We start from the raw sequence: 26,118 nt of genomic DNA on the forward strand, positions 1-26,118 counted from the left end.
TTAACTGAAGTAGCTCATGCCTTATTCATGTACACATTTTGCTATCTACTATATCTACAGTATTATTTGTTAAAAGCCACTAAATGTGCTGTTAATCGAACCTGCAGCACACTGCCATTCGCTAGGTGTGTTATTGTAAGATTATGTGTTTATTTATTGTTGTAAGAAACACACGTTGTGAGAACTTTATTCCCAGCCTGGCTCTGACATCCCTGTTTACAAACCAACTGCTTGCGTCTCAGTGATGGACGTTATTAGTGACTGAGACCCTTCACCACTCAGTGTCAATCTAGAACACATTGCTGATACAATTGACCCCATAGCAATAGCACTTTAAGGATGTTCACTTTACTCTTTGCCTGGTTAGAACCAACTACCCACTTTCCTTTACTCTGTATAAAAACATTCATGATTTACAGCTGTTGTTAATTGTCACTTCTCCTGTCTTTCAGCCTCTTAAGCTGTATTGCGATCTCTGCAGCATCGTTTCCAGCTCGGGCCAGATGCTTGGCAGGGAAGCGGGATCAGCCATTGACCAGTCGTCTTGTGTGTTGAGAATGAACAACGCTCCCACAAAGGGCTTTGAGAAAGACGTGGGTAGAAAGACGACTGTCAGAGTGGTGTCCCACACCAGCGTTCCTCTGCTGCTGCAGAAGCAGCAGTACTTCTTTGGACAAGCCAATGACACCATCTACATCATCTGGGGGCCCTTGCGTAACATGAGGCAGGACGGCAAGGGGATTGTGTACAACATGCTGAGACAAGTCATAGAAAACTACCCTCAAGCCAAGATCTTTGTGACAACCGAAGAGCGCATGAACTACTGTGACAAGGTGTTCAAAGAAGAAACTGGAAAAGACAGGTGAGCCGTACAAATTATTATGACTATATATACATATATTTCTCTTAGGGGGATGAAGGTGACTGTTGCACTCAACTCCACTCCTAATCCCCCCCCCCCCCAAGTATTTGTAGGCATCTCATTCTCTCTTCAGAGTTGTCTACCTTATCCCCAAGCTCAACCCTCTTTTCAATCCTGACCCTTGAGTGGAAGCAGTGTTTTATTTTTCTACACACACCGTTGTTTGGAATTTAAAAGACTTCCATGAAGTTGGACATTATATCACAGCACTGGGGCTTCACACTCTCCCGTAAGAATGCTCACGCTTACTGAAGCTTGGTAACATCTGCCCCTGGGTGAATATGTATTGCATTATTTTAAATGTCCATATTTCAGACTCTGTAGGAACAAAATGTTTTATGCATTTTGAATTACGGAATATTATCGTTAGGGCTTCTGTTTTTATTAATTAAATTGAGTTTTTTTTGGGGCATGAAATAATTGTTTTCGGTTACTTTAGTTTTTTTTTTTTTTTTGCTTTCACAATATGCATAGTAACTCGACAGCACTTGCACTCTTCAATTGTATCTTCTTTCCTTTGCTGTCCTTCCACAACAAAACCCTTATGGTCAAGGGACGTATTCTTATGGGTTTTTTGTGTGTGTTTCAGCATTTTTTTACATTTCACCACAATTTGCAATTCTGTTTTAAATTCCAGAATTCCATGTTCCAATCTTCCAATAGAAATGTAGAAATTTGCTGCCGCTCAGTAGTTGGGGTGGGTTTAAAGTATTCAGAACGAATCAATGCGGGATACAAGTCAGGTAGGAGGACATTGCCCAACTGCATTGGGAATTTGTTTAGTTATTTTATTTTCTTTGTATCGGGGGTGTTTTATCGGTTTTTATCGGTTAAAAACGAAAATCAGAATCCCTAATTATAGGTGATACAGAAACCACAGAAATTGATAGGGTTTAGCATGCCAGTTACTTTTGTCTCTGATAATTAAATTGGAATGTAACCAGGCCACAAAACCTATTAGATTTTATCTTAATCTAATTACAGTAAAGCTCCTGGGCCTGTGTTCTACAAACCAGTCCTGCCATCAATGAATTAATGAATTACTAAACTGTGCTCGTCAAGGTTTTGCAGTATAAAAACAAATTTAATGATATATATATATATATATATTACTATATATATAGTATATATATATATATATATATATATATATATGTGTGTGTGTGTGTGTGTGTGTGTGTGTGTGTGTGTGTGTTTTAAAAGATGTGTTTCATATGTTACCATCCAAATTTCAGGATAAGCTAGATAGATTTTTTTTTCATGTTTTCAAGATTACTTTCAAAGTTGACTGCTTTCCTCTTGAGGATTTGAACACCAGCAATCAAACCATAATTTAACTTTGAACAGTAAGTCTGACAGTGCCTGACAGACTGATGCATCCCTGAAGAAAAGATGTTGTTTCTGAAACTTTTGTGTGCCCTAGACTAAAGTGAAACCAACACACCATCTTTTTTATATATGTTACACACCCTGTGAATATTGTGCATAACTGAGAAGTCGGGGTTACAAATAGCATCCAGCTCTTGTATTCTACCCTGTACTATTACCATTGCATAATATATAAGAAACACTGTGATCTGAGTACATTGCATCCTTTGAACAGTATGTGAAACTCATATATCATATGCAGAAATTCTCCTTATATGTGTTATACAGTGTACTTTATATTTTATTAACGTTGGCTATTTAGGATGGGTTAAGCATGGATTTGCTTTGCTGCAATCGAGTGAATGCTACAGCTACAGAATACTGAACCCATGAGTGAATTATCTGGAGTGCCTCTGTAGTTCCAAGCCACTGCCAATTGTCCTAAATGCCCTCGGATAGTTTAGCATGACAGGAGTACTGCGATGTATTTCAAGCTTGAAGCATTTAGAGCTTCAATTTTACTGAGTCTGCACTTCCTCTCCCCATTTGCTTGCTACAGTAAATATTTATTGGCACCTGGAAAGTTCTTGAAACCTTTCCAGTCTCAGCTTAGCAATCTGGCATTGTCCAAGCCTTGGGTTGCATCCAGAGTTATTTCAATAAAATCAGTAGCTTTGAGTCTATTCTTAATGGCATATTGGAGTGTCTAGTATATAGGCAAGGTAAACTGAAACAACATACATAACAATAACCCTACATAATGTGCTTGGTTGCTGTAATTATATCTGGTTTAATAGTGGTCAAACAGCCATTGCCTTAGACATACATGCTTTCTGAGCTGCTCTGTGTAAAACAGAGAATAAAAGCAAGTAAGTATCAAGAGGCAGACTTAATCCACTTTTTTTCAAATTAATTTCTGTCATTGCAGTACATCATTTGGGTAGTGATGACATTTTGATTTACAAAATAATACTGATACATGTGGTTGGGCTTCATGACATGCCTTGCCAGTGATATGCAACTAGAGAAGACAGCTGTTCCAAACAATACAAGTTATATAAAACAAGAAACTCGGCCACCCACTCCAAAAACTAATGACCATACTCATGTTTAAAGGCCACACATAAATTTGCTTTTTATGGACAAGAATGAAGTAGGTTGAACAGTTGGCAGCAATTCCAAAGCTTTAAATTTAATTACTAGGCAAACTAATAAAACCACCATGTGTGACAAGAACATGCATTTCAATGTTGCCATATTTCAGGTAGGCGGGCTATGCCTTGGGTACTTGTGACAGAGAAAGAATGAATCTTGGTTATAAATCTCCCTCCCGACCTGTGAGGGCGCTGTGTAAAGGGAACAGTGTGCCCTTTACATTCCACAATTCATTCCAGAGAAAGGTGGAAGTCTACCATCTTGAAAGGGGGCGGAACCACAGTACACCAAGTCATCGCCCCAGACAGGAAGCAATGTGGCAATCGCGGATTTGAGAAAAAGCGATTGCAGTCACTAACCAAGGGGGCGTGGCTAACCTACCAAAGGGGATGTGGCCAAGTAAACTGCTCCTTTGTTACGGTTGCGAGAGAACCGCTGAAGGAGAGTAATAAAAGAACCATGAATATTTAGTGTTTGTTTGTTTTGTCATTTTTAAATGTACTCGCTTGTTCTTGTTAGATGGCTAACACGTAACGGGAGCTGTCACTTAAGACAGCACTGCACTACTGTTCACTAATAAATTGTATTTCACCACTTGCACGTTAGCACTCACTCAGGACTTGTGATCATGTTTGTGTTCTGTGTGTTTTTGTTCTGTGCTTGTTATTTTGGGACTGCAACCTGTGGTTTTCGAACTGTACAATACACATTGCTGTGTATTGCCTGGGATTATTATTTACGGTCACCAACATGACCTACATTACAATTTAAAACAAATAAAATAATTGTTTGGACAGTGAACTTTGTTGTTTGTCATCTGTTTACGAATTGCATCACCTCTACACCTGCGCACTGCAAATCACTTTGCCACTGTACTTTATTAAGCAGTAGAAAAATGAATAACTGTACTAGCATAAACATGTGCTTACTGGACAGTAACATGGCCTGATAAAGTGCTGCATGAACTGATTATCAAATTGATTCAATATTATAACTGTAAATTACATACAAAAAGTGTACACAAATTGTAAAAGACTGCATGTAGCTTTTGATTCAATACACCCATATGAAGTCATACATTTAGATGAGGCCATTGGTGAACTGGCACACACACACTATTGCTGATGTTGCAGTTAATATGTGCAAACTGGCACGATCACGCACTCTTGTAACTATTTTTTATTAGCTGGAGAGATGCTGCTGATCCTTGGCTTCGGGTTTCATTGCAGTACAAAGGTGATTGCATCAGTAAATTTAAACTAATGAGTGAAAGAGTTACAAGCGACACATTATAGTACACAGAGTCATTATGAATTATCCAGGTAGCTTTCTAATTAGTCAGCAATACAGAATTGGATTCATTAAAGATCAAGAGCGTGATGGCATTGTCTACCTGATGTGCATGGAGTGCACTTAGAAATGTGATTGTCTCATAATTATCTGTATTAAATTATTATTGTGTGGTTAAGAAGATTATCTTTTTTGTTTCTTTTTGAATGTCTTATTGCTCCACTCGCTGTTCGTCTGTTCCCGAGGCCGTCTGCATCACACAACTCATTATGTGCATCTTTTACTAAATGACTGATTCCAGCCCCTCTCAGAATTCAGACACAGCTGTACAGATGCCAATAATCTAAAGGGATAAGTTCTACTGCAAATATAACATATCTATTTAAATATTACACCATATTAAGCACACACGAGTATTATGACTATCCTCAAGAATTGTAGATCTAAGACCTATGCATGTTATGCTCACTAAGGTTTTAGGGACAATTACTAATGCAGCAAAAGAGTAATACTGTTTGAAAGTGTACTTGTAATGGCTCACTGTAATTGGAGCTACAGTACAGTTAATAGGATGTGCTGTTTGTGTTCTGCCTTGTAAGGATGTACTGCAAGAACAGAGACTGTTGTTTAAAGCTAGTTCAAAATTTCTTTCCCGATACTATCTCAGTCCTTAGGATACGATATAATGATAATGAGGTCAGATTCCACCTACTGTATCCATGTCCTATTTCCCTAATTCTGTACCATCATCCTTTTTCACACTTTGTCCTTTGGCTGAAAAGGCAGAATCGAGTGCCAGTTAGTCCTGATAACTGTGGTGTTGCAATATGGACAGTCATCAGCTGGGAAATAAGCAAAGGACAGAGCTTAATTATCTCAGAACCCTAAACAGCCTTGAGATGAAAATGCCTTTCTAGAGCAGCTGTGTGCAGTGGATAGGAGAACCTTTAAGGACAGAGCCCCTATCAGAAGGGAGAACAGTGAGCTACCCAGTCCAATTTTAAAACCGTGGATATCTTTGAGTTTAATTTAAAAAGAAAAGAAACTGTATTCCACTCGCTACTACTGCACTTTAGAAAGTCAATTTGCACAAAAGAGCATTTAAATCACTGTATCCCTAAAGGAGATTAATATACAAGATTGTGTTTTAAAAATGTGGTAATAAATGCATAACAGTTGCTTGCATAAATATAATAGAAAATATTCCTCAGTGGAGCGGAAGGCTAATATTTCCTATCCCCGGCATTTATACGATCCCTTCTTTAGCTAAGTTGTAGTAAATCTAGTGAAAGTCGCCTGTAAACTGTTTGTCATCTGCTGAGTGAATTACAGTACAAGGAGCCTGAAAGCAAATATTGATCAAAATGATAATTTTACATTTATGTATCCATGTTACAATCTAATATATCAAATAAACCCAAGGTTGTTTTTCACCAGTTTCTGCTGGAATGGTTAAGCAGCAGATTAAACTGATTTCAGAAATGCAACAGAAACTGAATTTCGGCTAATGACAATGATAAGGCTGGTAATTCAGTTAGGGGCGCAATGGCAAAGCAATGTTGCAGGAGAGTTGAAAGGATGTTGCGGTAAAGAGAGACTAATGTAATGGCCCGCATCTGCTATGCCATGCAGGTCAAAGTGTCGGCATGATGTTTAGCCTTTACACCCACGCAGTCCAAATGTCTCCGTTCGAAAAACAAAATCATTTATATTTCTGTAAGGGAGTACCCACTGTACATAACTTGCATTGTACAGCTTGTAGCTTATTGTAGGGTGCTTTGTACGGGGGTAACATAAGCCAGTTATTCTAATGTCAAGGTAAAAAGATGAATTACTTGTATTCGGTTTAGTGTAAGAAGCATTTGCTACATCTTTATTTAAAAAAAAAAAATTATGCAATTGCTGCAGTTCCTCATTGGTTTTGTAAGTATGTACACTCTTGGCCTAGGTTACCTGCCATGTTTGTATGTGCCGTTGTTTTGAAATAACAGTATGGCTTTGAGTGCTTGTCGTCAGGTAAGAGACAAATTGCTGCAAGGTAATTGGTTGAAAGGCTTGCACTGTGAATTAATATTCTTCACACACATTCTATGCAGAACATGATCATTTAGAAAATTATTAAAACAATTAAATACAGCCCTTAGTCTTTTTAGTGTTATGGTGTGATCCAGCACCCCGACTCAATCACACAGACACACACCCACATGGATTTTGTTTTTTACACCCATTAAAGTGTAATAGATGTCATTGCACTTGACTGCATAGCTGGTTTAGAGGCGCTCTTCGGATATGGTTCATTTAACTAGTAAAATAATTTAGATGCATTATTAATGTCAGAGTTTTACAAACGGTTACGTAAGTTATAACTAATTGAAAAGATTTTTCAGAAAAACAATCTATAGATGAGAAAGCCCTTCAAGATAAGGTTAGAGTTTTAGTTAGGAGAGGATTTTTTTGTACATAACCCTGCTATTATGTTTCAGGTCTATTTGACTCAACTCTAGTTTCCAATTAGCTTAAATGCTATTTTTCTTTTCATTTTCTGTATAATATTTTATGACTTTTCCTAAGTTGGGGTCATGAACTTATACACCGTTATATGTACAAATAAGATGTTTCGGGTCACTGTGTGACCCATGGCACTTACCTATTTAGATTTATGTGCAGGAATAAAACAAACTTCTTTAATGATTATTATTATTATTATTATTATTATTATTATTATTATTATTATTATTATTATTATTATTATTATTATTTCTGGAAATGGCTGCAACTGTCTGGAGATTTATAAACAAAAAAAAACAAACAATATATACCTACAAGGCAGAGCCTCATTTTCTCTGTCAGCATTGCAACAGCATCTCACTGGTAAAGACATTCCAAAATGAGGAGCTCCCAGGTTGGCAGTCACATAAGTTTTATCACATCTCCTGGACTAAAAGAGCATTAAAGAGTAAAACCTTTGCAAATAAAAACATGTAATCAATTTAAGGCTGTTTAAATTAGTTTGAAATTGCATCGGGTCAATAAGACCCAAAACATAACAGATGTACCTAAATTCTGAACATAAAAGGTTGATTTTTGAGCAAGTTATCACCAAGTTTTTAGCTTGTATAGTTTAACGAGGCCTTTGTGAAAAAGAGAATTTCTTTTACAGATGGGCACAGAAATGGACCTACATTAAGGCAATTGGGAGAATTCATCGATACATTGCAAACAAAGAAGAATTAGAAGACGACTAGATTACCAGTAAATGACATGGTCATAGCTTGGAAGGGAAATAGATTAGATCATAAACACTCCTTACTAATGATCATGTTGTGGTAGGCTTTACCAAGCCATTATTCCTAAACATGACATTTTTCATTACAACATAACATTTTCATTGCCTTAATACCTTATTTTTATTTCGTACATAGTTTTTATCGCAGGGCTGCACATATACATTATGCTACAGAATACTGCATTCTATGCAGTATATATATAAATTATATGTATATAAATTTATTTTGTTGCAGCACAAAATAAAGCCACAATGAGGACATATGTAGCTTATTTTGATTGGATGTGCAGTACATTGATAAACTAACCCCCTGGGTCATGTAGAGAAATGTTTGGGCTTGTGCCTTCATCAGTGTAAAGGAACTTGCCAAAATATGTGTATGCTTGACTTAGGGGTTGGTTTGATCAATCTACTGTATTCCCTGTCTAGATAAGCTGCCTCAGCATTTCACAGCAACAAGGATTACATCAACCATCTATTTTAGGGGTAAACCCAAAAAAACAACAGAAAGAATGAAAGACTCCCAGCTGTAAAATGTGCTTAATAAAATCTAGATGTAATATACACCCCATAGCTTATACTGTAAGTATTACTTTTGAATCTGTTATTGAGGTTTTTTTTCTTCTTTTTTTTAAGTTATGGATCTAACAAACTAACACTCAGCATTATAACACCCCGAAAGGGAGAGTTGTTTTTGTGGTCAGTTGTGTGCTGAGTGGAGCACAGAGGAGAGCCAGGGTTGGGGAGGGAGGGGCGGGCAGGTCGGGAGATGAGGGGACAGGGAATTGAGGAAGGAGAAGAGTGTGGAGGTAGCAGAGTCTACAGAGAGTTGCAAATCAACCTCTATTCAATTTAACCATACTTACCTGGTACTAATCACAAACAGTAGATCACCTAATTAAAACACCACCTTATAGTGTTACTTAAATACAGCTAATGTTAAGAGTTGAAATGAGGCCTCTAGTAGGCACTGGGAGAGATTTGGAAAAGATCCTCGCTCTGACACAGCTCAGACTGCCCTTGGACATATGCCCAATTGTCACTTTCTAATTCATCGAATAGCCGCCGACAAGTCTCGGTGAATATTTCTTTATTTCAAGTGTCATATTCCTGATTAAAAGCTGTAGTATTATAGATCTGTGGTGTTTGGCTTAATGTAAAACACGACGATTGGTTTCTTCAACCAGGCAAAATCGTATGTTTTCCAGCTTGAACATAGTCCTGTCTAGAGCTTTTCTGTCAGCTAAGCATCAGAGTTCATTGGAATCGGAGATTCCCTGCAACAAAATCTTGTATGTTGTTGATTCAATTGATTCCTCCTGTTTTCCCATATTTGTACGAGTCCTGTTTAGAGTGGCTAATGTATTTTTAATTAAATAAAATTAGTTGGGGATCACACATAAGCTATATTTCAAGACAGTTATACTTCGTATTTGAGTTTTAGTCTCGGATGCCGTGTTTCGCCCAGTCCAAAGTCACATCATTCTAATTAAAATGTCTTGTTTGGGTACAGTTTTTGTGATGATGCCTTTCATTAATGAGGGTGGTAAAAGATTAATTTGTAATCAGTCCCCTGCATTTAAATGTATCCCTTATCAAATGAACCAGGATGCTTTTGTAATTCAGTTGTGGGGCAGCTAAGGCATGACAAATTCATCTGCAATAAATTAAGTCAATCGCTACAGTAAAGCTTGTTCCAGACAGAATGATTTAATGCATACTGGTAGGAGCTTACTATAATGTGGGTTTACGACTGCCTCTAAAAAAACACAGATTACCCAAATCTGTTGCCAGTACACCCGTCACACATCTCCCTATGTTGTTTTGGAGCAGAATACAGCTGTGGATACTTCGGACTGCGGTTTTTAAATCAAGCACAGCTTACAAAGTCTGGCTTTAATGAGAACAGGACCCCATCTCAGAGGCTCATTGAGCTGTAGTACTATAGAGCCAGGAATAATCCCCAGGCTCCAATCAGAAGATTGGATTATTCTTCTGGAAAGAAGACATTGAAATAATTTTGTATAGTACAGAGGGCCTATTAAATATTACCACAAGGACATCTTTACATGTAGTTTTCCGTTAGCCCATGTGTGGTTGTATATAATATATATGAGAGAGAATTCAGTGTCAGGAAATGCCTATATTAGAATGCATTTGGGGGCCTCATCTTTCAAGAGCATTCATTCAAGCAGAAATTACTATTTTGGTTTTGTTTAAAAGTTAAATCATTTTCTGGTAACTTGGTTTGCTTTAACAAGGATTAACTGCTATCACAAGTCACATTCTGTACAGTACAACATTTATAAATGATTCTATACCTCAAGATGCCAATTACAGTGTGTAACAGATATCAGCTTTCCTGCAGGGAAGTAGTAATTACTACTCTGGCTTTGTGTTTAACAGACAGCATAAATACATACAAAAATAACGTTTACCTTGTGTTTGAGTAGATTCTTTCATTATGGATTTTTAAAATCCCTTTTACTGAACAAGACCAGTAGTTATACTGAATGATTCTACTATTACGTTTTATTTAGTCATTGTTGTCTTTCAAAGCTTAACAGTTGCATTTAAAATCTTTGAAAGTTAGCTAACCCCTGTCCACTGAAAGCCACCATGTTCCAGTAAACCTCCCAATGACGTAATGACCAAAGACATTTTGCACCGTTCGTTTCCTTAGTTTCATTGTGTTAAATCGCTAACAGGACTATACAGTTAAGGTATAATTGTATCCACAATATTTTATGGTTCCTGTAGCTCACTTACCCTAATTAAACTAAACTATGGAATTAAAAAGGTCATTTCAAGCTCTGGTCCCAATTCTTAAAAAGATAGAAATAAAGAAAAGAAATTATGCGGAAAAGTATGGGCGGTTTTGCTGGCTGTATTTTAAACACAAGATCTGCAACACTCAGCCGTAAAACCTTGTGGAACAGCCTCGTTGCTGTCCTTCAGTATAGGGAAAGAGAAATAACATTTTACAGTCCGTTTCATTTGAGCCTGTTTAATTGGGACCATTGGTCATGGCATTCAAAATTGTAATGAACGAAACTGTAGCACTAAGAAATAAAATTTAACTACGAGAAAAGCAACATTTCACACAGCTAGGTGTTGAGTATTCTTGTTTTTATGGCATCACTTGTTAACTGTCTCCATCTTTGACATATTATGCGCTGGCCAAGTGGGTATGACTTTCATCTCAGCTTGCAATCTGTGTTTTAATTAGGTATTTCCTTCAGGTTATAATTTTTTTTTTCACCCTCATTTTATTTTTTTCAAATACTTAACACCCACTTTTCAATTTGGCCAACCTACGTAGAGATAGCCTTTAGCTATTTGCCATAACTTTTTTTTTTCGGCGGCACAATATCGCCTTTGAAATATTCCTCTCATTCTTGTTTTAAAATGTAAAGAAATTCCTACTGGAAGCCTGTGAGAGACTGTGCTGAAGGAATACAAAATGAATAGTGTTCCAAAGCCTTCATTGAATTTCATTCTTGTTTAATTTTACAGACTTCTCTACTGTACCAGTTTGTGGATTATTTTGGCCTTTTTTTTGGGGGGGGGGGGGTTTGAGGGAAACAAGAAATAGCCGACAAATTGTTTTTCCTCTGGTTTGATAAAGCATCTGCTGTTGATGAGTGTGACTTTGATTTATAATGTAGTTTATGTATTCTGACAAAACAAGAAATTTAAAAGTATTGAAAGATCATTAACGTGGACAAATAGGCGACAGTTCTTCTTGCCCTAAGAGAGACATATTGAGCACACAATCAAAGGGAACAGACAGTTTCGCTATAATATGAACCGGTTTGGGCTTTTTCAAAGGTTGTACCATATATTTGAAGTGTGTGATGCAGGAGATTAATCCAGATCACCACACTTACATAATGAAAGGCTTGTTTAAATTGGAAATATGGCTATGAGTTTGAGGGCAGTGGAATTAGGATCCGCCACATTTTAGATCATTAAAATAGAGCCCCATATTACTTTCAGAAGACTAAACTGTCTTTAAAAAACAAAACATTCATTTGTTGTCTTCTCGTGGTGGGTGTGCAAATGATCAGTGGAACAGATTAGAAATCACTGTACTGGAAGCTTCAGATACATAAGTCAGCTGAACAAAGACAATCTGCCATTGCTGGTAATTTTAAAAGCTGTCAGTCGACATGACTAACATATCTATTTTATATACTGTCAACTCTGTCTTTGGAGGTAAACATTTAGCTATTTACTGTATCTGCCATGCTACTGAGGTCACTATTCACATTTTCACAACACATGTAAACCTTGTTATATGGACTTTTTAAAATGATGTGTAATTTGTAGCAGATCTGAGAACTGTAATTTTAAGGGAAAGACTATTTTTAAACATGCAATCATATAGATAGATAGATAGATAGATAGATAGAGAAGGAGAGAGAGAATTCTTGCTTCTGGTTGCCCTCTATGACTGTATTGTATATTCTTTCACACTCTACCAGGAGTGTTTAAATAACAAACAAAGACAACAGTAGTATAGTTACCTCAGTGGATTTATTTATATATGAAAACAAAATCAAACAAACCAACAAACCAAACCCTTTCTTGGGTCCTAAACTAAACACTAATTGTTCCCTTCAAACTAATTGTGCTTTAAAGTCTTAAAGTTAGTTTTAAAGTCCTTTGGTACCTCACCATTTAGTCTCTTTGTTCTCCCCTCCCCCATGGTTCTTCCTTGTGCTTGTTTTATCTATATGTCACAGGTGGCCTTCATTACCCAATCAATAAAACGATTAACCCATTTTGTAAGGCCTTTAGCAATATGGCTGCTGGTTCCACTAGTTCCTTCACCAAGATGGAGTATAGATTCCTCAACCCCAGGGTCCTAATGCCCCTAATTTGAGTTCTGAATGCATAGAGATACTATATATATATATATATAATATATATATTTCTATATATATTATATATATCTATATATATATATATATATAATATACGTAATACTAAAAAATCAATGTTTTTTAAATTTAAACAAATATTTCAAGGTCAATAATACATCTTTATGAATGCCTAATTGATCGCATCCCTAAAGATAATGAAAGCCAGAAACGAAACTTTATAGAAGGTTACCCTGTATTCTTTTAGATTTGTAACTGATTCAATCGTTTTTCCTACAATGGATCACATAATAGATGAATCATCCCAATAATGTGTAAAATCAGTCCACAATACAGCAGAGACTTACTGCAGCGTCTCCAGGCAGAACCTCCTCATCAGTCACTGAGTTATCTCTACCCCTGGATACATCAATGAAAGATGAAAATCAAGAACTGTATAGCCGTTTTCTTATACCCTGTGCATTGTGTCCAGGAGCCGCATTCGCATTCATTATAATACGAGCTAATATGATTTTAGGAAGTTCACAGATCTTGATTCTTGACAGTAACATGCTTAGTCTTTATTAAAGTCTAGTACTGTGAGGGTCATATTGGGAGGAAGTATCTGACTAACCCTCAGCTGACGAAAGATACCGCTGCTTCTACCTGTTAGAGATAATTACATTCCTGGTTTGCCTGGAAGTCAGAGGAGCAGGTTACGTCAGCCTCAGGATACATATTATAGCGCAACACTAAAACATGGTATCAAGATTTATGTTCATGAGTCCTAATTGTGAAACAAAACATAACCCTAAGCCAAAGGGATAGGGCATGCCATTTGTAATGTTATCCAAAATTGAAGTACTCAAGATGTGCTCAGATTTGTTGTTTTGTTGTGAGAAGAAAGTTCTGCTTTCTTCAAAAAGTGTTATAAACCCTGCTCCTGTATTGTCTTGATATATTGTGTTCCAAAACAGGCACAGAATGCTTTTCACAGACACCAACGTACAGTAACTGCAGTAAAATAAGGAAAATGAACTGGTTAATTTACCCAAGGGTTAAACTGTATTAGTGAAATGGCATCCAATATAGAAAAAACTAATGATTAACTGTGAAGTTGTTTATTGCTAACACTGCATAAAATGACACTCATTTGTTTTGTTATGGTTTTTTTTTTTTAATGTTCATTTGTGGAAGTCGTTGTAAGAATAGCCGGACTGTAATTCAAAATATTTCCTAAGCTTAGTATGAAGTAAATAAAAAAATATATTATTAATATTTTACATATAAGGTTACATACAACAAGTTACATCACTGCACATATGTATTTTTTAAACAATAGTCTCATTCATATAATTTTTTTGTGTTGCTAAGGTCATTCATATTTTAATGTGAGCCCTATTCATGCCCGGAAATGATTCATCACATACATGAGTAACTAAAGTAAAGAAAAATCCAGTTTCACATGTTAGTACTAGTGGCAGAGTGTCCCACCCCTTTGTACATATATTAGTTTATTTATCTGTGTTATGATTTGTGTAAATATATGATGGCGAAAAGCCAATAGTATGTATTATTTGTATTATTATTGTGTGGCAGGATGAGCAAGGTGTTGTCCGCCATGTTATTGTTTTGTTATTTATATTTTAAGATCCCTTGTGATGATTCGTGACTGTCAGCTATTGATTGTTTAACTAGCTGCCAGCCACACAGACTTAGTAAACCTGTGCAGAATGAGACTGAGGGATAATACAGTAATTGATAGCTGGTTAGTCCCTTGGTCACAAAAATAAAATACCTGCAGTTTGGCTGCACAGGGACAGATTGTTTGTAAGTGGAGAACGAGAGCGGAGACAGGAGGTAAAAGAGCATTTGAAAAGATAACAATTGCTATGTACTGCTTGTTGCTGGGTGCGTGCCTTTTGCTTTAAAAGCATTTTGTTTTGTATAAGTATTTATTTTTGTTATTTAATAAAACCCTGAGTGCCCTATCCTCTCAGTTTGCCACACCCGTCCTTGTTTTGGTTTCATTTCCCTGGCCTGACGTCAGCTTTGCAGTCGTTCTGCTCACAGTACTTCAGTGAAACCGTGAGCAAGAGAACTACAAAAATAGGATGTGAATCAACCCAGGGATTCTTGCTAGCACCGTCAGAGCTGAAGCACACAAAATATTTCTCAGTATGTACCACATGATATCTCATTTATTTTGCTGGGTTCCATGTATTTTCAGCCCGAATAATTATTTGCTTCAGGGTATAATGTACAGCACTGAGTCAGTTGGATTAAAGACATTACTCTTCTTTGCCACCACTAACATTAGAGGTTCTGCTCGAGTGGTATATTCCCAGTTCTTGTTTATCAAGCAGAGCGGGTGGGAAAACACTAATGGGGAGTCAATTAACTCAAAGGGCATGTGCTACTTTTTATAAAATGTAAAACTGCTTTCAAAGGATCTGCGAGATGCTGTTGTAAATCATGTAGTGTGTACCAGAGTGCGGTTAGAAACCTGCTGAATTTTAACAAAATGATAAACTTCATCAGACAAATAGATTTTCTCCTCCTAATTGCTTTAAGACAGATTTATTGTTTTTCCTCAAAAGTAATAGAGGATTCTCCTAGTTTGGTACCACAAAGTGGAAAAACCGTAAAGCTTCTATGATGATGTTTTGTGATATTTCTTCTTAATCTGGTGCAAATAATAAATACAAAAGGCATAAATCATAAACCTTGGTTCCAAGGGTTATTGATTAGCTGAGAACAGGCGGCAGCAGATTTAGAATTCCAGTTTCTATTGTTTGTCAGCTTGACCTCAGCTGCTCCCTACTTCACCACACAATTCGGATTCTCTGGTGCAGTGGCAGTTTTGTTTTCATCTCTTTTTAATAAACCTTGTTCAGTGCTTGTCTGGCCTTGCTGATTGTAGATCCAAAGATAGATCTTTAAGTCCCTTGTGATGAAAAATTGTCTTTCCACAATTTCATTTTTTAAATTTATTTTTTGTATCTGCTGTAGTCATGCATCCACCTTCAAAGCTTCCCAAGGAACAGCCTGGATTTTGAGTAAGAGGTATAGCATTGTAATACTTTTTCTTTTCATTTACCATGCTTATCTAAAAGGTGATCTGTATGATATTTCAACCTATTTTTATTATATTATTATAATATTTATTTTGATTTTTGGCAAGCTTTGGAAAATTGCAGTGTGGCTCTAATAGTATTTATAACTGCCATTATCTGTAACGTGATATTTTGTAATGTGATACTTTGTAACAACTATAAGTCACCCTGGATAAGGCTGTCTGCTAATAAAGAAATAGCAATAATAATGCTAAGTAAGGTGGATGAATCAGTTTTGACTTTCAGCAAGGTCAGCAAAATGATTATGCTTTAACACTTGTTGATTTCTACTACTGCCTTTCGTTTGGTTTCTAATACCAGCTCCCATGCTACTGGAGAGCACACTGGTCGTATAAGAGAATGGATGTATTTCAAAGGTGCTTGACTGAGCTCTTCGTGAGCTGGAGAGCTTTGGTCTTCCAGCAGGCATTGCCCTGTCAGTGTTACTCACAATAGGTCTGGCTGATTCAACTGGTCTTACTTTTAAGGGGTAAGACGGTTGCTCAGGCTAGCAGCAGATTCCAATAAATGCTGGAAAATTTACAGTACATGGTCTACTTCATGGGATGCATGCAGTACCCCTGTTTTAGTATGAAATATGTAAATGTATAAAAGCCACGCTACTTAAATAAATCGATTCAGTGAAGAAAACACAGTCCAGTCCTGTGGGACAAATGTATGTCTCATGGCAATTTTGGCTGCAGAAACATAAAAGATTAAGGAAAGTCTTTCTAGTTTTTTTTGCATTATTATTTAATACATTTAGCAGTGTTTGGCACACAGTAATAGAGTGAGATTGGGACTGTGAAGTTGAATACAATGCATTATTGTTGTAATTAAATAACTAGACACTTTTACAACTTCTTGGGGCTGAGAGCTGCATTAATTCAATGTTAGTGTCCTTTTGTAGGACAAAGTATAATTGGATTTTATCAAATGTTCCCTCTTATATGTAGATAGATTTTTTAATTTTTTTTTAAATACCAGGTTTATTAGTCTGTGAGAATGCTTGGTATGGGATGGAATTCAAGCTGACAGTTTTCAGCGAGAAAAAAATATTATTTTCTTGGAAATGGGTTATCTGTTTTATTTCAATGCAACATCTTTGCTTTTAATATATGTCCCATCTTTCCCGTCTAGTTGGATATGGTCCACATTTCTGCGAATGGACAACATTACTGAAATCATTCTTTGCCCATATGTGATTTCCAGCAGAAAGCAGAATCGTGCTTTGTGAAATAAATGCAAAACTGCAAACACTTTCTATTAGATTAGAAATGCAATATCCAAAAAATGAAGAAAAACTGTGGGAGGAAGAATTTATTACAGAAAGAGCCCAATGTAGGCCTTTGTAAGCAAAGATCAGTGAACAAAGAAATACATGTTTCCACGTGGTTCACAAAGCCTTCTGTGACGAAAGTAAGTGCCATAAGGACTAGAGATCTAAAAGCCTTCTTTCTTTTTGCTTTCAGACAGATACCATCTGGTCGGGAATGTTAATGTCATTTCTGTCAATAAGCAGTCTATGTGGAAGTCATGTGATAATGACAAACGAGGCACTGAAACAAATCAGCCTTGAGGTTCATCTGTGTGGTGCTGAAGTATATTTAGAAATTCTCTTAACAGAGCACAGTTACTGCAGCACTTGTGAACAGAACTCAAGATTTTGTGACGCTCCACTCTGTAGTACCAGGGATTTGAATCCTGAGAAGCACTGGTTCTGGGGCTTTAATTAATGGCACCTTTGCCTAGGATCAGATAATGGTTTTATTATTATTTGATAAGCCATCTCTAATGTTTTATATGTGTGGCTGTCACAGCAGTATCAGTAGTTACCATTCAGTTGTATATTGCATATGAGCAGTGCCTCGCCCCTAGAATCACAGCAAGCCTCCAGTGTATGTTAGTAGAACGAGTTCTTCGCCCCTAGAATCACGGCAAGCCTCCAGTGTATGTTAGTAGAATGAGTTCTTCGCCCCTAGAATCACGGCAAGCCTCCAGTGTATGTTAGTAGAATGAGTTCTTCGCCCCTAGAATCACGGCAAGCCTCCAGTGTATGTTAGTAGAATGAGTTCTTCGCCCCTAGAATCACGGCAAGCCTCCAGTGTATGCTAGTAGAATGAGTTCTTCGCCCCTAGAATCACGGCAAGCCTCCAGTGTATGTTAGTAGAATGAGTTCTTTGCCCCTAGAATCACGGCAAGCCTCCAATCTATGCTAGTAGAATGGGTTCTTTTCTCGAGGAGCTGAAGGTCTTAGGATTGGTCAGCTGTGGGGCTCTTATCTCAAGTCCCCACTTTAACCCTGTTAAGGTACTTAAGGACCTGAGCAAGTGTTCATTTTCTTCTTAAAATCATTGGAGAGTGACTCAAGTATCACAAGGAATGGCACCATTTGGATGACCAGATCCAACCTGTCAGTACATTTTAAACCCTGTTTCGTGCACCTCATTGCAAAAAATAAAAAAAAGTTAGCATCATTTTTATTTGCAGGACATACATGTCTCTTGTACTTGAAAGGGTCAAAGTACGCACAGCTGTTTGAAATTACTTGATAAGCTGTTGAGAGAAACTATCACCTAAATAAAGTGATAGAATAATGCATAGAATGCATTACTTAAAGAATCGATAGAATAAGTAAATAGAATAGGTATTCAAAGGAATAAGATACTGTGCACAGTCTGGTGGTTAGCAATGTTAGCACCTCATTAGATGACATCTGAGCTATACATTTAAACTGACATGGCAAATTTGGCATTGATTTCTTTTTCTCATGAAGATCCACCATTTATATCGTGAAACTGATGGCCTTTTATTTAAAAGCTTCTTATTTGCCTCTGTAATTAACTTATCTTTTAAGGATGGATTAAAATTGCATTAACCGTATTTTTTTTCAGAAAAATGTTTTATAGCACAGTCTTTAATAATTCATAGACTGAAAAAAAGGTAAAATGGATGAGCTGGCATTGCAAAAGTTAACACTCACAGGGAGCTGCATTCATGGCTTCATCCAAAGGGTTCAGCTACTGCAGGCCCAAGCCTCAAAATGTTAGCTAAGTTTTTCTTCATTGCTGAAAAGGGGAAATCCTCTTTTTCATTACAAATCAAGCAACTACCAAAACAGTAGGCACTGATAACATTGCTTTACTTTATTTTTATATGTCTCCTCATATTCATTGGCATTTAATCTTTCGGATGTACCTATACAGTATTTTAGTCTCTGAAAAGCATGTATTTATTTTCTTGTGTTTTTTTTTTTTACTTTTCGCACATTAACTAATTAATTGGCTTCCATTTGCATGCCTACTCATCTTGTTCTAGGTGCTCATGAATTAGCAGACTAAAATATGTTATAAAACCGATCCTGTTCAGCACCTTCATTTTCTCCTTTGCTGTCTTCAAATAATTTCAAGCTCTTCAGATTGTTCTGCTTCATTTTCAAATAAGTTGAAAGAAAGAACTCCAGCATAATAAAAATTGATTGCCTTATACTACACATCTGAAAATCATTGTGTGTCTTTCAAAAAATGTCACTTGTCAAACCTGTATGAGAATATCATTTTAATAGAAAGGTTTTTACTTGACTAATATATCAAATGATGTGATGCTTATAGTCCGATTGTAGCGCTACACATGTAGCTCACAAGCATTCTCATTGCTATTTCCTTATTATTGCTGGTCTGTTCCTATTTCGATAATGTCGATTGGAAACTACATATAGCAATATAAGCATGTTACCATTATGTGAACATCAGGTTTCCATACTCATGTGAAATGTAAACATTAATAAATGAGTAAATAAGTGATGTTCCATAGACTTGGCAGTGGTAAAGATTCAGGACACTTGTAAGCATAATAAATCAACCAACACATGTGGCAAGGAAGCTTATGTTAGATATATGGGAGCACAAGGGGAGAGGAGTGCGTAGCTGGCATGAAAAGGAGGTCTGTATATGCATACATAATATGCCAATGGTAGTGCAGTGGCATTAAGACCTTACCGTAATAAACTGGTTATGTGTAATGGTAATTCTTTTAATAACACATTTACAGATGCCTTGAAATGTATCCTTTTATCCAAAAAAAAAAAAAAGCACTGTGCTTGAGGCAGATAATGCAGTGCTTTGAATCATGCTTCTTAAACCTCACAGGTAATTTTAGATACATAAAATAATACAATTCTTGTAACAAAGCCTACTGCAGAATATCTATTAGGAGTGAACATGCTATTTTGTTTATAAGTTTGTCTACTTAAAATCCTTCTCTGAGCTATCTAATACACAATGATCCGATATACAGCAGGGAATACAATACACAACAGTTTAACTAGCACCAGGTATATAAATAATATGTTGCTAACGCTGGAATAGTTATTTTGGGCAGTTTTCTAAAGCAAAGTCACAGCGTATCCACTTTGCCCTGAAAAATATTGGACATGGAGTGCAGGGAAAAGGACGGCACAAACAGACGGCTGTGCCTCACTATGCATGCGCAACAATCTGGTTCATTCAAACAGGCATGCATCATGCTTAAAATAACACATGCCCACACAAATTTAAGTAGCATCTATATTGTAATTCTAAATGTGAAATGTGTGGAGGTAGTTATGTTGTAGTTTTTAATTACTTGTGCAATTGCAAAATAAGTTATTGGAATTTGGTAGTACATTTTGTAATTACAATATACTTTAATTGTAGTTGTGTTGTTATCGTTAGGAAGCCTACACTAGTGGTACAGTATAAACAAATGTTGTCAAGGAGCTACTTTTTGGGTTTAGGTATACTTTCAAAGGGATCAAGTTTACACCAAAATTGTGTGATCATGCAATATACCTGACAGAAATATTTTAGAGAATGTCATCGGGGAAGCTAAATTACAGTATAGAGAGTGCACAAGTTTGCTAGGAGAGACAGAGGAGGTTATAAAGGACTGTGCAAGGATTTGAGAACGAGAGGTGAGAGATACAAGTACAAAGGCTTTATTAAATGCAGATGACAAACATGGAAACGAGCTCTAAAGACTGGAGGAGTCGCTGTGGGTTATAATGAAGTGCAGACAGATTGAGCTTGTAAGAAGATAGCAGCATTCAGTGACAGAAAGGTTTGCAGGTAATGTAATGAAATATACAATACATTTTTTATTATGGCCTAAGGTTTGTGTTATGGATCTGTAGTCATTGTTAAAGCTACTAGATTTTTTTTTTTTTTAATTGCCAGTATTCTTGATTTTACAAATTTAAGGTTTCAGTTTTGTTTTGTTTTTTAAATAATTCTACATTTACACTGCAACTTACCTTAAATGTGATCTCCCTTAACTGGAAATGTGGCATTGTGCTGAGAATTCCAGTGGGAGCTTCACATTGTCTCGGGCTCTTCCGTGGGTCTATGACTATAATGGGTTTATTTCTGACCACTTACTCTTGATGAACTATGTGCCTTCAAACCATGCCCTTGTAAGGAGTCTGTGTGTTAAATACTTTAGAGCTGTATTTAGTGCCAACTCTTTCATTTTCAGTGGTGGGAGCTGGTAAGTTAGTCATCACACTGTACAGTTCTGCTCTTCTTTACAGTTCCAGTGTTTCTGTGTAGTCAGATCCACTCTTTTTCTTTCACTTCAGTGCTGCATTTTATTGATTAATTTATAATGCGCAATTAAACTGTTTCTCTGCTTTGCAAGGCAGACATTCCTCCACTTTGGTTAACATATGGTGTTTTCTTCTGCTCCACATCGCTTCAGGCTGAAGTTTGGCAGGAGTCTAAGATCTCTAATAAATAATTCAGAATAACTGGGAGTCTCTGACAGTTTGTCAGCTTTTAATGCCACATACCCTTTGCAATATATTGTATTTCTTTGATAAAGTGTTCACATTTGTTTCAAATAATTGAAAATCTGTCTTATGTCTTTCAGAATTCAGTCAGGGTCATACCTCAGCACTGGGTGGTTCACTCTTGTTCTCGCGATGGACATATGCCGTGATATTCACATATATGGGATGATAAATGAAACATACTGCAGGTAAGAGGATTCAAGATATGCAGGGGTGTTTACAGGAAAATGTTACTGTTATCTCATTTGGAAATATCCCCTGGGACAATAGTATTACACAGAGCACTGTCAGTATGCTAACACACCTTCAATGTATGTATACTGTATACCCTCATGTACAGAATTCAGAGATAAGCATTGAAATTAAGTTTTTGATACATTCTAGATGGTTTTACTCAGAAAGGTATTGCCTGTATTCACAGAGGGTGCTGTATTGGCTGTGCTGGCTCGCTGTCATTGTGACATATTTCCATTAGATGAAAATATCCTCCAACACTGCAATACAGGCAAAAAAAAACTAGGTTTATGCAGTTTGTAGCTGCAAGGGACTTGCTTGTAGTTCAGTGAGGAAGCCAACAGAATGCCAACAAAGGTGCCAGTTGGTGCCAGCTGTGAAGGTGACTGTATGAACTTGGCTGAGGACACGCCAGAGCATCCATATCACATCCTGGAACTGGACCAGGGCTCCATCACTGGCGGAGGATACACGCTCACTTTGCAAGTACAATAGGTTGCAATGTCAAGTAACAAAAAGACGACATCAGTTACATTTGATAGCTTTCAGTAATCACTCATCTAAAATCTGTAATGCACGTACATAGAATAAAGATTTTAACAAGGATGGACCCTTTTGAGATTGGGCATCTTGCATACATACATGTCAATAATTAGGTCAATAAGAACTGCATTATCATACCCTCAAGAAATTGTGTCCAGGAATGTCTATACCAAGGTTCCTCACAATGTTATAGTTAAAAATATAAGAGTAACTTACTGACAGACAGACGTACAGAAATACTAATCTTCTGGTGCTGCCTCTATATCACTGTTGCCAAGAGGACATTACCCAGGATGATTTAAGGAGTAAATTATTTTTACATGATCAAGGTTATTTTATCTGTTGTGTGGAATCTTTTGATGTGGAAGAAGCACTGAGATGAGAGGGCTTCAAACCTCTTTTACTGTTTTTTTTTTATTTTTTTACCATAGGGCTGTTGTTGACACAGTCTTTTTTTGTTTTTTTACAGTATAGCATGGCTGTAAAACATTGAAATGCAAGGATAATTCAGCTTCACAGAAAGTATCCAGCACAGGAATTGATTTTTTGGGGGAAGTCTTGTGGCTGTCTGAGGACTGCCAGGCGTTTTTAAATGAATGCATGGTGACTAGAACAACAAGCTTTGTTTTACCCATGTTTAAATGTCACTCATTGGAGTACGACTACCTGAACAGTGTTCATACATTACATCTCAATTGTGGTGTTGCTTGTTTTATAATGAAACCATCTGTAAAACAAGATTTGTGAAGAGGTAAAGCAAAAAGTAATAAGCAGTATGTAAAAAAATAAATAAATAAAAAATACATTCAACTCCTGTAGCCAGAACAGAGATCTGGCAAAAAAAAAAAAAAAAAAAAACAAAGGAAAGAAATGCTGACCTGCAAGAACAGAACCTGAGTGAAAGTCTGCAATCAGTAAATGTTTTGATTCTTTTTTTCATTATATTTGCATAAGTAAAGCATGCCAGTAAAACGCGGAAGACAGGGTGCAGGACGTCAATGCAACCTGCTGCACACACAAACATCCCTGGATTGTTGGATGTTTTTTTGGCTTTAACAAGCCCATCAATATTTTATGTTAAATTCCTCCTCAACACAAATTGAAATTAAAAGAAAATAGTATTAGTGTTGCCACAAGGGTCCCTGGAGTGTGGGAGGCTTCACTAAACAAACAACAACATACAAGAGGTGGCGTAGCAAAACAAAGGCCAGTGTTTAAAACAGTTTGTTGTATGGCCTTAATTGATCAAAAGTACATGCATTACTCTGCAATTAGTTTACCAGTATGGTAATGCTTTATAAATATACAACAACAGCAATAACAACTTCCAGTTGTACAGTATAGCACCTTATCATGTGGAGGCATCCCAAGGAGATCCACAAAATAAATTTAAAATCAAAGCATATTTCAGAGCTGAAATATCTAAATACTGGTGATCGAGAACACGCAGGCCATGAGCTTCCACGTAAATAAAAAACATGGTCGATACTCTCTGGTGCCCTTGGGCAGGACATTCCAAAGAGCAGGAGTGCAGTGGCTACAAGGACAACTTCCAGAGCGGCCTGCTTAACAGCTGCCAACACCAGTAGGCTGTCATCCAAGGATTTTAGTTGATTCATGGTGAGGGGGGTAGATCAGAGAGATATTCAGGACCTGGATTATGAAGAGCTTTGTAATTGAGAAGAGGCACCTTTTAAAGCTGATCCAGGAGCCAGTGAAACCACCAGTGTATTAAACCAAAGGTTTTCCACACTTATAAGGTAAAAAAATATAGCCTTGGTCAATGCAAAACTACTGCTGCCACCCCAGTCTAAACATCATAAACAAAAAAAAAACTGTATACCTGTTAAAAACTGTTTTAATCTTGTCAGATTCAAAGTGTAGGGCCAGCTTAAAGTACGTGTAGCTAACACTATACTGTAATTCCATCAGTCTTAGTGTTTTGTACCTACACAGGTCTTACATGTGCACATTTGAAAGAAAGACATTATATAGTAAATATGTATTTTCTTTTTAATGGTGGTTTCTGTTACTGTTGAAAGGTATCAGTCTATAAGTCTTATTTGCAGGATATCTGTAAAATAATTCAGGATTCCTGGTTCAAAGCATGTACTGGCTGAAAGCCTGTTAGCTAAACAGTGAATCAACAGGTTCTTCTGTGTCAAAGCATGTACTGGCTGAAAGCCTGTTAGCCTACTAGTGAACCAGCAGGTTGGTGACAGAAAAGGAGCAATTTCAACCTACAGGTGAAAAGACCAAGCAACTTCAATTTAATGAGGGCTTGCAAGCAGAGATATCTTTAACCACGTGAAATACCAAATACCCTCAATGCAAATACAGGTGTCTTTCTAAACTGGACATTTGAAACCTACATAACAAGTAGGAGTGCTCACAGGTAAAATGTATGACATTGTTTTGTTAGCTACAATCACTTTAAATATATATAGAGAGAGATCAAATTCAAAAACAGCAAACAGCCCTACATTAAAGGAGAATCAGGATCTGACAGAAAGTCCTAGACTTCTTTTGAACAATCACTAGAAATACTTCATGAACACACACAACACACACACACGTGTGTGTGTGTATATATATATATATATATATATATATATATATATATATATATATATATATATATATATATATATATGCATGCATGCTGTCATGTTGACACCTGCTGACATGTGCAATGATGTATCTGTATTTCTTGCAGGACCGATGGGTATCGCAAAGTCCCCTATCATTACTATGAAGCTGGGAGCAGAGACGAATGCACAGAGTACTTCCTGCACGAAAGCACTCCGTACGGAGGACATCGCTTCATTACTGAGAAATCTGTTTTTGCTAAATGGGCCAAATCACATGCCATTCAATTCTCACACCCAGCCTGGGCAATTTCATGACACCTTTTTTTTTAACTTAGACACAAATAAAACTCCAGAAATGTTGCTTGGATGGTGCTGAGTGGCCCAATCTGTATCCATTAGTCTTGTTTGTAAATGGACGACAAATAGTGGTGGGATCATTTTATAATTTGTCAAGAAATTTGTAGGAAACATCAAAAGAAATAATTTGTCAAGAAATATGTAGGAAAGATCAAAAGCAAACAAGGACAATCATCATTAAACAGCCATTAAAGAAATATTTAAACTATCACTTTAGAAAACAGATGCACTTTCTCTGTATATTGCCTGTGGAATTCCAAGGTTACACAGCTTCATTAGTATGCTGCATACAAAGTAGGCAACTCAAATTATGGAATTTATTTCAGTTGTGACTTTGCTGCTGGTTAATTTAACTAATTTAAAATAAGTAGGTTAAGCTTTTTTTTAAAGCAATGATTTTTTTTTAAAATTGCATTTCCATAGAAACTGAGTATTTTGCAGATCAATTAAATGCAGTACGACTGACATCTGAAAAGTACAGATAACGGTCTATGAAACTGTGAACCTAATTGATTGAATGTAGCATATTTACTGGTATTCTTGACTCTGTACACGCTGAATCACCGA

General features: G+C 36.7%; 1 protein-coding gene across 1 annotated transcript in view; it reads left to right on the forward strand.

Moving 5' to 3' along the window:
• LOC121330564 (alpha-N-acetylgalactosaminide alpha-2,6-sialyltransferase 3-like) overlaps positions 1-25,896 on the forward strand; it is a 56,852-nt gene extending 30,956 nt beyond the window's left edge. Inside the window, exons 3-5 of the mRNA XM_041277172.1 lie at positions 453-862; positions 21,907-22,014; positions 25,320-25,896. Coding sequence (XP_041133106.1) covers positions 453-862; positions 21,907-22,014; positions 25,320-25,509 — 708 coding nt within the window. The 3' untranslated portion in view covers positions 25,510-25,896. The remainder of the gene's footprint in view (positions 1-452; positions 863-21,906; positions 22,015-25,319) is intronic.
• The last annotated feature ends 222 nt before the right edge of the window (positions 25,897-26,118 follow it).

This window comes from Polyodon spathula, chromosome 18 (genome assembly GCF_017654505.1).
Source record: "Polyodon spathula isolate WHYD16114869_AA chromosome 18, ASM1765450v1, whole genome shotgun sequence".
In the NCBI taxonomy this organism is placed as follows: Eukaryota; Metazoa; Chordata; class Actinopteri; order Acipenseriformes; family Polyodontidae; genus Polyodon; species Polyodon spathula.